The 12,412-nt window shown below is 36.2% G+C and overlaps 1 protein-coding gene across 7 annotated transcripts in view; it reads right to left on the bottom strand.

Moving 5' to 3' along the window:
• The window catches only part of LOC112678488 (syndecan binding protein), a 38,615-nt gene that overhangs the window by 6,093 nt on the left and 20,110 nt on the right, over window positions 1-12,412 (bottom strand). For 3 of the 7 annotated variants that reach the window (XM_035708518.2, XM_035708520.2, XM_025477795.3), the window contains 3 exons: window positions 7,206-7,284; window positions 5,966-6,075; window positions 911-1,072 (listed from right to left, as the gene is read on the bottom strand). In XM_035708518.2, coding sequence (XP_035564411.1) covers window positions 911-1,072; window positions 5,966-6,075; window positions 7,206-7,284 — 351 coding nt within the window. The remainder of the gene's footprint in view (window positions 1-910; window positions 1,073-5,965; window positions 6,076-7,205; window positions 7,285-12,412) is intronic. The other 4 variants (XM_049103937.1, XM_025477798.3, XM_049103938.1 and 1 more) reach the window with 3 other exon arrangements.

Raw genomic sequence — 12,412 nt, 5'->3', positions numbered from 1 at the left:
GGCAGGCAGGCAAGGTCGGTCGGGCCTGCCTGCCAAGATGAGCCTCAGTCATTTACCAGTGTGACACTCATTATCACTTCCTGTGTGAAAAGGTTGGACACACTGAGCTAACAAGACTTAAGACTAATAAGGAATCTAAGACATAATGCCTGAAACCACAAATCGGGGTAAAGACTCAGCATATCCGTAACAATCCTAAATGCCTCCTCAGAGAGTAACCCTGGGAAATTACAAAGGTAAAGGAATGGCTGCCCTAATTAGAAAATCACTTTTGCTCAAAAAAATGACCTATTAAATTCAAAATGAAGGATGGAAATAACAAACGTGCAAACCCACTTCACAAGTTAAATGATCATTATTTAATTTAAAAATACATACTATAAAGGCTACCAATTCTCACTGGTCTTTTTGTTTTAATTTTATTTATTCATGAGAGACACAGAGAGAGAGGCAGAGACATAGGTAGAGGGAGAAGCAGGCTCTCCGTGGGGAGCCCAATGCAGGACCTGATGCCAGGACTCTAGGATCATGCCCTGAGCCAAAGGCAGATAGATGCTCAACCACTGAGCCACCCAGGCGCCCCTCTCATTCTCAGTTTCTTAAACATCACATATAATGCCCTTTTTGAATGCCATTTTATTTATACAACCAAGTTATAATATATGAAGACCAGTGAACTTTATTACAGAAAGATCAAAAACAAAATTCATTTAAAGTAATAAATTACCAACTCTGACTCTTCAAAATAAGGCATCTCCAAGTGAAAAAAATTAACAATTTTAAAATGATCTTGATTATAAATCAAATATTACAATTAATTAAAACATTTCCACTGTAAATTCTTCTAATATTGATCACTTAGTATCTCATAAGCTATTGGACAAACTGAAATAGAATTAAAAATACTTACATTATCTATTGATTTAAGCCTGAGTCCAATTTTTCCATCTTGATCCTTACACAAAATGACTTCACGAATCCCTTGCTTAATTTCTGCTCTACGAATTCCAACATCGTTACCAGTTACAGGAGCTACCATATAGTTCATACTGGAAGGTCTTGCTACCAACTGCTGATAAGAACACAATGTGTCAATACGTAGAAACATTCTCCATGAAAAAAAAACCTAAAATGATAATTGACTTGAATATACTCAGTTGTGGTTTCCCAAAAAGGGATATGTATTGTTTCCTTCAAATAAAGTTTGTTTTATGCAAAAATCACCCTAGTTTTTATTTACTAATTTTTTTTTTAAGATTTTATTTGAGAGAGACTGAATAGACTAAAAAGATAGTGAGGGAAGAGCTAATCAAAGTCGTCTTAGTTGGAATCTGTCAAAAAAAAAAAAAAACCCTCTGACCTACTTAATAACTGTAATGCTTGGAGCAGTAATAATAGGGAAAGAGGAAACTCAACTACATAATCCCCATGGATGGCAAATTTTTTGTTCAGAATTCATGGTAATTATGATAGCATATTCTAAAGCTGACAGTCTAACAGGAGTAATGTACACAATTAGGCTAGAAATCAGAACACGTAATGCCAGAAAATATTAGTTGCGAGATTACAAAGATTTAAAAGAAATGACTACAGCTATAAAAAACAAAGGAAAATCAGGAAATGTGATACAAACAGGAAAACTTAAGCAAATGAATTATTTAGTTTAGCTGGCATATAGAAAAAGGGTTGAGAGCTTTGGAATGGGTTTTACTTTTGGAAAAATCTTTATTTTTTCCAGCAAGTATTTTAAAGTACTTGACTTACTAGGTGTTCTTACTTATTATGACCATGTTATCTCTGTCCCTTTACCCTGTTGTAAGCAAGCAACCATTTCTGGCAAGGACTGTAATAACTTAGATCATCTTCCTGATTCTCCCCCCACAGAGTAAGCACAGAAATCTAGAATAGAGAGAAAGAGAAAAGAAAAAGAAAAAGAGAAAAGAAAAGAAACCAAATGATGACACCACTCCCACAACTATGATCCCAATCCCTTACCATGGTTTACAAGACCACAGAGCACCTGGTCCTCCCTACCCCTCCAATGCCATCTGTTGCCATGTCCTGCCTTGCTTTCCTCTGCTCACCACACAACTCTTGTCTCTCAAGTCCACCTGGTTCATTTCTGCCTGAAAGCCTTCAGGTTCTGTCTATATAGAATGTTCTCCCACCTGATACTCACATGCCTTACTCCCTCATTTCAGTTCTCTGCTCATGTGTCAACTCCTCAGAGAGAACATATATGCTCACTATATGGAAATGGAGCCCTAACACTATTCACTTAACTCTCCTTCCATTTGTTTCATGTTATACGCACCAGTTTATCAGTCTACAATGTGAGTTCCAGTACTGTGTGTGGCAGGAAGGGGGGCACTGCTATGGTTTACTACTGCATCTACCACACCTGGCAGAGTGCCTGGAACATGTGGGTTCTTAAGCTACTGGCTCCTATCTCCACCCATTTAAGGTGCCAGTGGGAGACAACACACTGAAAGGGGTTCTACCTTATAGGATACAACATATGCTTTGAATGAGCAACCAAATGCATGATGCAGTTTCTTCCAAGGCCCAAATAAAAGTCTGTAAACCAAGGTGTGGCCTGGGAATGGTTCCTTTCATTTTTATACCTAACCATATACAAAACTTTTGCGTCCTGTCCCCACATCTTGAGCTCTACAGTGTGAAGGTCTTATTTATGAGGGAGGAATGCCTCCACTGGGGAATACAATATTTCCCCCTGAATAAGAAGGGTCATCACCTAACTGTTGTTTGGGATTTATATGCCACTCACACAAAGGCAAGAAGAGATTACTGAACTGGCTAGTGTGATTAGTTCTAGTTACCAAGAAGAAATTAGGTTGCTGCTAGATAATGGATTCTGGACTACGTGTGGAATCCAGGAGGTTCTTTGAGATGCCTTTTAGGTCTGCCATGTACAACAGTAAAATTAATAGAAAAACAGACTTCTGCTTGCAGTCATATGGAGCCAGGCTTACTCTCCTGCTATAAATAACTAAAAATTTTGGAAAAATAGGAAGCAACAATTTTTAAACACTGGGCAGTAAGCAGTGTAGGGCAGTAAACCCTGACAGAAAGGAAACACATGAAGTGAGCCCTTTCATCGCCTGGCTTTCTACCCAGACCACTATCTGGACTGGAACGCAGAAGTACAAATCTCAAGCAGAGCAATGTGTTCCTGTAAGTCGAGGAGACAAAAATCAGGAAGAGTGAAGCAGCTAGTAAAACAGCCAGAACTTTCAGGGCTGATTCCCAAAGAGGAAGGAGCTACACAGAGAAAAAAATCTCCAGAGATCTATCGCTTTGAACCCTCTGCTAAATGTTAATCTCCGTATCTGTGAGGTAAAGCTCCAGATGTCATGCAGGGAGCTGAAAGCTGAGCCTTCCTGCATTATCATACAGGGTTGGGAGACATCCAAGATCCTACCAGCAAAAGTGGTGTGCTCACTGATTACCCAAGGCCTTCAGCAAAGGGTACACACAGAGGGGACACACAGCTGCAGTAATGAGGCTATGATAACCCTACAATAAAGGCTGCTTCATACCTACCCTAACAATATGTAAGATCAAGCCTCAGAAGGGCCAAACTGATGCACATGTAGTTACACTGCTTGCCAGAACAAGTGCTGACACTCTTTAAAGAAGTACAACATAATTCAGCACCTAAAAATGTAAAAAAATTCACAATGTCCTGTTCTGATAAAAAAAAATAATAATAATAAAATTAAAAAAAAACAGGTGCCATGTGAACAAGCAGGAAAATGTAATCTATAATCAGGAGAGAAATCAGTTAATAGAAATTTGGAAATAACATCATAAAATTAGCAGACTGGATTTTAAAATAGCTACTATAAATTTGTTCAGTACACTCAAGGACTTAAAACCACATGGAACATATCTAGCGAAGAAAAATACACACAGGAAAAATTCACTAGATGGAAACAGTTAATAGAAACTGCCAGCAGTAAAATAAAACAAAAATGAAAAGAAAAAACAAGATACTTAAAGGGGGGCTGACACTTCAAAAATGGTTTAGGTCACCCCAGTATATACTAAGAAAAGACCAGCTCAAGGGCAATGGTGTAAAGAATGTGTAGCAGACAAAGGAAGTCATAATACTAACTACAGCCTCGTGATCAAATCACCAATATTTTGGATCCCAGTAGCTATGACTACCTTCTTTGATTATACCCATAAATTATATATATATATATGACACATACATATATATGACAACTTTTTGTTTCCCGCCTACCTCCTTTACCTTTATACACGACTTCTTTATAACAGTGAACTTTATACTTCTGTCTTTAGGTCAAAAATACTCAGCTGGAAATGTGACTACTAAGGGCTAATTAATACTGTACAGTAACTGATATCACAGGCCACTGCCCAGAGATGGTTATGATAACTGGCATTGTCCCATTTTGGGGTTAAGGGTAGGAGGTACTTCATTATATCAGAGATAGTAACTTGCTTGGTTTTGTACCCCCTGCATTAAAAATTACTTTTGTACTTCTAAAAGGTTGTAAAGCAAACAAACAAGAATACCAGAGAAACCACGCATGGGTAGCAAAGCTTAAAATGCTTACCACTCACGGAGTCCCCCATAACAGAAGAAAGTAGGCTGAACCCCAATTTTACCAAGAATTGCATCTTTTAAAGGGCAACCCTGCAGTTATCGCTGTCATTTGAAGTTAAAAAGTATGTGGATATATGTAGTCAAAGGAGTAGGTAGTGCTGGGTATTAAGCTACTATTTGTCAGCTCCAAACCCATGCTTCTAGACTCTACTTGGTGAGGGTAGAGCTTGAACTGTGCAAAATACATATTCCTGATTTCTGGTAAGTATCCACCACAGGAGGCTGGAAGAAGACAAGTGCTTTGTTTCTTTCTGTTACCAGCTTCTATCCAACTGCATGAGCTGTGCCCTTAACCCCTAGTGGCAGCAGTTGATTCCATTCTCCAGCTTCTACTGCCACTTTCAGCACCTGTCTCACTTGCAACCCCTCAGAGGTATCAGTATTGACAGCAGTGGTCCCCTCCCACAAGCTTCTACGTTCTGAAAACTCAAAACTCAAAACCCTTCCCTGTGTCACCCCAGTCCTAGAAGGAGCAGCAACTTTCTGCAATTACATCTTTCTTCAATGTCTGGTTATTCAATTCTTTAACCTTTCTAATTTCTTAAATCATTTCTGTTGACATACCTACTGTCTACCAAATGGGCCTTGAATAATATAAATAAGTTTTCAATAAACAGTTAATAAATAAATGCCAGGTACTATGTTAAGCACTGGGGTTATGGCAACAAGACAGATATGGATCCTGTCTTAATGACTTAACTACAATTATAGTAAGTACTATAAAGTGCTATGGCCTTACAGCAAGGACCTTAGTAAGAAGCTACAAAAAACATTTAAAAGCCTGGAGTTGGGAGGTCTTATAGAAAGCTTTAAACTTCAGAATGTTGAATGTTAAAAGATTATGACCAAAAAAAGATATGACAGACTTGTACTTCAGAAAGACGAATCTAGCAGCAGGTTAGCACTGTTTGATATAAGAAGTTACCAGAGAAAATTTAAGCGATGACTGCAATAATCTATGTTAGAAGTACAGAAACCCTGAAGCAGTTATTATAGGGCTGGAATGGAAAAAGTGAATACAAGAAACCTGAGGAGGACAGAATCACTAAGTCTTAATAACTGACTAAATGCAGAAGACTAAGGAGAATAAACTACTCAAAAGCATCTGGATCTGTAACTCCTAATAAAGTAGAAAAGTGGTAAAAGGTTAAGAGAGAGTAAATCATTTAAGAAGTGATACCCAGAAGGCAATCTAAAATTGAAGAGAGGCCAATGCTAAAGTTATAAATTTGTGAGTTGCCCATGAAGAGGAGAGCTTTTATCTCTAAAATATTATATACAATTCAAAATTAAGTACAGTATACATACCCCCTGAACTGATGCTCCAGGGGCCAAGGCCATATTTGCACGGATTTCTTCATCATTTAAACTCAGGCCCATGTACTGGGACAGCTCCGGATATAGTTTAGGATAGAGATCTAAAATGAATAAATGAATAAAGAAAAAAAAATCAGAATATTTAAAATGAAAACTGTTGTTATTATGGGCTTCTATTTGTGTTAAGAAATTACATGTATTTTATAAAATCTAGAATGAATCTATATTAGTAACTTGGAAAATCATCTCCTTATGTCTATAATGACAATTAGAAATGAGAAATATAGAAAAGGTTTAAATAGTCAAGATAAAAATAATTTTTCTAAATAAATCATCTTCCTACTTTCTTAAAATAAATCTATTTGGTTAGGAATTTCATAAGCATACCACTGATTCTCCACTGCTGAACAACTGACTATAATGTTTATTGTCAACCAGCTACTTTACAACTCAATTAATAAACACTGATTGCTATTAAATGATTCTTCTGAATAAAAAAAGCAAAGCTTATAAGTGTATTTAGTGTCTTATTTAAAAAAAACATTAAACACATTCTAATGAAATCTTAGAAACAATATATTCAAATATTAACAGTAAATAACTTAGTAGCAAAATTAGTATTTCCAAAAGTGTTTTTATATAATCTGTGACTTAAAATGAACTGTCTAAAAGAATGTTATAAATAGTTATGACTGGCTACAAAAACCTATTTAATACTTTTATTTTAAATCATATTATTTAGGGGTTCTGTCCTAAGTCTCTATAAACTTAGAAGGAAAAGGAACCAAAGAAAAGTATATGGAGACCTAGCAGAAATCCCAGAATTTGGGAAGCTCCCCCAAAAGGAGTTGGCTGGAAATTTCAAAACCCACCCTCATTCCACACAGACGGAGGACAGTTTAGCAAGTTCAAGAGCAGCAGTATGGGCACAGTGCACATATAGGTTTTCTTCATAAATGAATCAGTCATTAGTTAGGGACTTATGAGAGTTGAGATTTAACTTAATTCACTTAATTCTGACTAAGCTATAAAATCTATCCTTCATGTTCATAGTTCACTTTCTTGGTTAAAGATTATTTTTTGAAGTAAACATTCTTTTACTATTACAAGAACTTTAGCCACATATTTTATGCTGTAGATTAAAAAAAAAAATCTTGGATTCCCTATTTCAGTAAGAGAAGGCTTAAACATATTTCAGTTCAAGAAGAATACACCCAAAGTATAAACCTACTTCCATCTTGAGAGATGGGAGCAGAAGCTTCAGACAAAATTGCTGGGTTGGCAGGATTTGCAGAAAAGGCAGTTTGAGCCTGAAAAAGAAAAGAAAATTCTAACAATGCTATATATACACTTGCTTAAAAGTCTTATATAATTTATAAGTTAAATTCAGTATTTCCAAAAAGAAACTAAAACATTGAAGTCTTATTATTCAATAAAGTTTAATTTGGGGGCACCTGGGTGGCTCAGTCAGTTGAGTATCCGACTTCTGATTTCAACTCAGGTCATGATCTCAAGGTTGTGAGATCAAGGTCCATGTGTGCTCCATGCTCAGGGTGGAGTATACTGGAGGTTTTTTCTCTCCCTCTCCCTCTGCTCCTCCCTACCCCCACTGCTCATGCTCACTCTTTCTCTAAAATAGTTTAATTTTAAACACTTCAACAAGTTTTTCAAAAGAAATCTGCAGGGACACCTGGGTGGCTCAGCAGTTGAGTATCGGCCTTTAGCTCAGGGTGTGATCCTGGAGTCCAGGGATAGAGTCTCGGATAGGGCTCCCTGTGAGGAGCCTGCTTCTCCCTCTGCCTGTGTTGTGTGTCTGCCTCTCTGTGTCTCTCATGAATAAATAAGCAAAATCTTAAAAAAAAAAAAAAAAAAAAAGGAAATCTGCAAATCTAAAATACATTTCATATTCCAAATATTTTAACACTGTGATATAAAATTTGACTAAGTACCATATAACCAATATTTCATAGTGCTGCAAATTACAAAGTAGCATTTTCAAAATGCATTACAAAATGTATGGCTGCATATTTTAAATTTTCATTATTTTTTTTTTACCAACTACTCTAATAATACTTGCCTAAGGAAAAAGCTCAACCATATTCATACAAGTCACATATCAGAAAAACACCTAAAAATTTAAATACTAAGTTGTTAGTATTTTGCCATTTTGACATATCCCACTGATATAATCTTCATCTTCATTTTAGCAACTATAAGAAAGGAATACACTATACTAAATACAAAAAAATTACAAAGTATGCAAATGCATACTTTATCACTGACATTAAAGAACACTAAAATAATTAATTTGTAACTTAAACAAACTTGTTAAAATCATTTTGCAGCATATATATTTATCAAAATGCTACTCATGCTCAAGTATGCCAGGAACTCCTCTCAGGCTGCCCTTCACAGCCCATGTCACATTAAGTATTCCAAGATGAAATCGTTTTTCCTATATAGATAGATCTGATTTTCTAAAATAGCCATATATCATTTAGAGACAAGATTGCTAAAGCTGTATGGCCAATCTTTAATATCACTTTTTACTTAATTGGAAAAAAAATGTGAATTATACTATTATGTTTATAGCCCTGAAATTAATGCCAAGAGTAGTCCCAAAATGCTTGGAGTGATTGATGCTTAATTTAAATAAGTATAGCCTATAAAAGCATTAGATGCTACTTCACTCATTTGGGTTGTAAATGTTCTGACACTGTTATTGCGTCATACTTTAGTATTTATCGTTTTACAATCTGTCACATTCTAAACTGAAATAAAATGCAATAAAAATCTCTATAATTTTAAATAATAGTCCACAGACTCAACGTATATTGGATTTTCAAAGTTCTATCACCAGCTATCAGCTAAAAGTGAGCTAGGAGCCAGTGGATTACTTCTTGGATAATCTTTAAGGAAAAAAAAACACTGTTCACTCAAAGAAAATGAACTATCAAGCCATGAAAAGGCATAGAGGAAATTTAAATCACCTTTTCTTAAAAAAGATTTTATTTATTTATTCATGAGAAACACAGAGAGAGGCAGAGACACAGGCAGAGGGAGAAGCAGGCTCCATGCAGGGAGCTTGATGTGGGACTCGATCCTGGGTCTCCAGGATCACACCCTAGGCTGAAGGCAGGTGTAAACTCTTGAGCCACCTAGGGATCCCCTAAATGCACATTATTTAAGTGAAAGAAACCAATCTGAAAAGCCTGAACACCGTATAATTCCAACTCTATGACATTTTGGAAAAGGCAAACTACAGAGACAGTAAAAAGATCAGCAGTTGCCAGAGATGAGTGGGGAGGGAGGGAAGAATAGACAAGAATTTTTAGAGCAGTAGTCTACAGTATGGACCTCTATACGATACTAGACTCTATACAGTACTACAATGGTAGCGATATGACATTACACATTTGTCAAAACACCACCAAATATATAACAGCAAGCCTGAACCCTAATGTAAACTATGGACTTTGAGTGGTAAAAATATGTCAATGTATGTTAATCAATTGTGAAAAATGAACCACTCAGGTGAGAATATTAATAGTAGGGGAAGATATGCTAAGTGTGTGTGTTGGGGGGAGGCGCAACTAAGATGGAAAGTCTTTTTATCTTCCATTCAATTTTGCTGTGAACCTAAAACTGCTTTAAAAATAGAATGTATTGAGGCGCCCAGACGGTGCACTTGGTTAAGCGCCTGTTTCATCTCAGGTCATGTGACATCAGGATCGTGAGATCAAGCCCCAAAAACTCAATGTGGAGTCTGTTTAAGATTCTCTCTCCCTCCATGTCTCCCTCTCCCTCTGCCTCTCCCCTGCTCAGTCTCCTAAAATAAAAAATAGTAATAAAATGTATTCATTTAAAAAAATTGTTCCTTTTTCCATTGGTTATTATTTTCTATTCTTTTACTCGTTGCTTACTCGTTGCTTTTGTTCTTATCCAAGGAATACTGAAGTGAGAATATATATAGAAAGCTTACAGTTATATATGTATTATGTAATCTATAGTAAAAACAAAACCAGAAGAAAGATGGTACAACAAGGGCATAAGGACTTTATGCCATTAAATGTGGTAAATTATTTCAGACTTACGTGAAATCTCAAACAATTTTTAAAGAAAAGGAATGGGGTCTCCCAAGGAGCACACGGTTACCACCAAGGCCTGCGTGTGGAGTTAATAGTGTTGACTTCTGCTCACTGTCTTAGAAGACTGAGTCTCTGTTACAACACTGTTTCTAAAAGCTTATTTTATATAGGTGTAACCACCACAGGTTTATGTGAAGGATTCACAATAGAGAGAGATTCAGGGATTTTATGATGCTAAAAGCAACAGCTTTTGTAAAGTAGTTTATAAAATATAGGAGCTGCAATTTAGCTTTGCTGTCGTGTACAAGGTCAGAAGATTAGAAAATAAATGCTACCTGTGCAGGGACACCTCAAGAACAAAAATAAACCTAAAATGAAACAACAACAAGAAAAACCAGCCCAAGAGTATAGTGCTGAGGAAGAATATTTTCAAACACCAAAAGAATAAAAACTGATGTTTCTCCCTCCTTATTCATGGTTACATCTCCAAGCAGCTAAAACTTCCTGCTCAGAACATCTATATAACTTGCTTCTCCTTAAAGAGGTCAGTATGTTGTGTTTGTAGCTCTCTTTATTTTCCAAACATATGTCAAAATCAACTTTCCTGGGGCACCTGAGAGGCTCAGTGGTTGAGCGTCTGCCTTTGGTTGTGGTCAAATCCTGGGGTCCTGGGATTGAGTCCCGTATCAAACAGGGAGCCGGCTTCTCCCTCTGCCTATGTCTTTGCCTCTCTCTGCATTTCTCATGAATGAATAAAAATCTTAAAAAAAAATCAACTTTCTCTTTTAAGTTTTAAAAACCAAAAATTTCTGTCAAAGTCAACTATGATTAGAATTCAATTTTATAAAAACCAATAAAGAGGGGATCCCTGGGTGGCGCAGCGGTTTGGCGCCTGCCTTTGGCCCAGGGCGCGATCCTGGAGACCAGGGATCGAATCCCACATCGGGCTCCCCGTGCATGGAGCCTGCTTCTCCCCTCTGCCTATGTCTCTGCCTCTCTCTCTATCTCTCTCTCTGTGACTATCATAAATAAAATAAAATAAAATAAATTAAAAATATATATATAAAAAAAAACAATAAAGAACAAAAACAGATTAGTCATTCTTTTAGATTTGTCTGCAGATCCTTATCACTCACTGCTCTGATGTCATATTAATGTCTTGTTATTCTTGAAGGCTACGTATTTCAGATAAAAGCTTTTTAAAAACAAAGTATTCTTGTTAGGATGAACTTTGCAGAAATAAAAATGCCATAAGAAAAATACTGACAAAATACTGAAGAAAGAATAAAGCATTTAAGATGACAAATCTCTAAAAATTGAAGCTTCAAAGCCTTTAGCAGCTGAACAGATTTCAGGTTTTACAAACCACATTTTAATGTTCTCAGTGGATTTATGATGGAAAATATGTGTTGATGAACATGTTTACCCAATCACTGCTACAAGGTAACAATTCCAACCATACAACTGCCCCTATTATTGCTGGGGGTTTATACCTTAAAAAGGCCAATTTAGCCTAAAAGACACTTTTATACTTGATGTTGCTTAAGTCTAGATTGCTCACAAGTTTAGGGGCGCCTGCATGTCTCAGTCCATTAATTGACTGCCTTTGGCTCAGGTCCTGATCCCAGGATCCTGGGATCCCATATCAGCCTCCCTGCTCAGCGGGGAGCCTACTTCTCCCTCTCCTCCCTCCTTGGGCTCTCTATCACTATCTCGTTCTCTCTCTCTCTAATAAATAAAATCCTTAAAAAAAATAAAGACTTCTCACAAATTTATAATTGATTTTTATTTAGAGTAAACTGGCCAAGGCCTCAAGTAAAAGGATCCTCAGAATAAGAAGCTTTGAAGTACTACAAATTATCCCCAGCTAAAAAGAATAAAAACTTACAAAACAGCAAGACTTGACCCCTATTTCAAACTTTCTTAAGCAGAAGCATCTATCTTGAAAGCTAATACTTACTTGAAGAACTACAAAAAGTTTTTGACTTCATAAAATTAGAAATACTATAATCTCTAACACTCAGACATTTAGAGGATATTCACATGAAATGTCTGCCACTTAAAGGAAATCACTTTCATTGTGCTTTATATTACTTCTAATAGCATTCACCATTTTTATAATTTTTAATTTCTCAGTAAAGGCAAAGAATTATTTTTAAAGATAGGTCCTATCTGAAGATCCAAAGAACTACATACTAATTTTAAATAAAATTATGAGCATCTAAAAAGTTGAAGTGTATTTTACCAACATAAATATATGGTATTTAATTTAAACTTGAGTCTTAAAATCAAGCTATCTTGAGTTTAAGTCCAGTTTTAAAGTAATAATATCCCATATCTATTAATTCAT

This window comes from Canis lupus, chromosome 29 (assembly GCF_003254725.2).
Source record: "Canis lupus dingo isolate Sandy chromosome 29, ASM325472v2, whole genome shotgun sequence".
Lineage (NCBI taxonomy): Eukaryota > Metazoa > Chordata > Mammalia > Carnivora > Canidae > Canis > Canis lupus.
The sequence above is the reverse complement of the archived record's forward strand: the minus strand, read 5'-3'. Positions and strand labels throughout refer to the sequence as shown.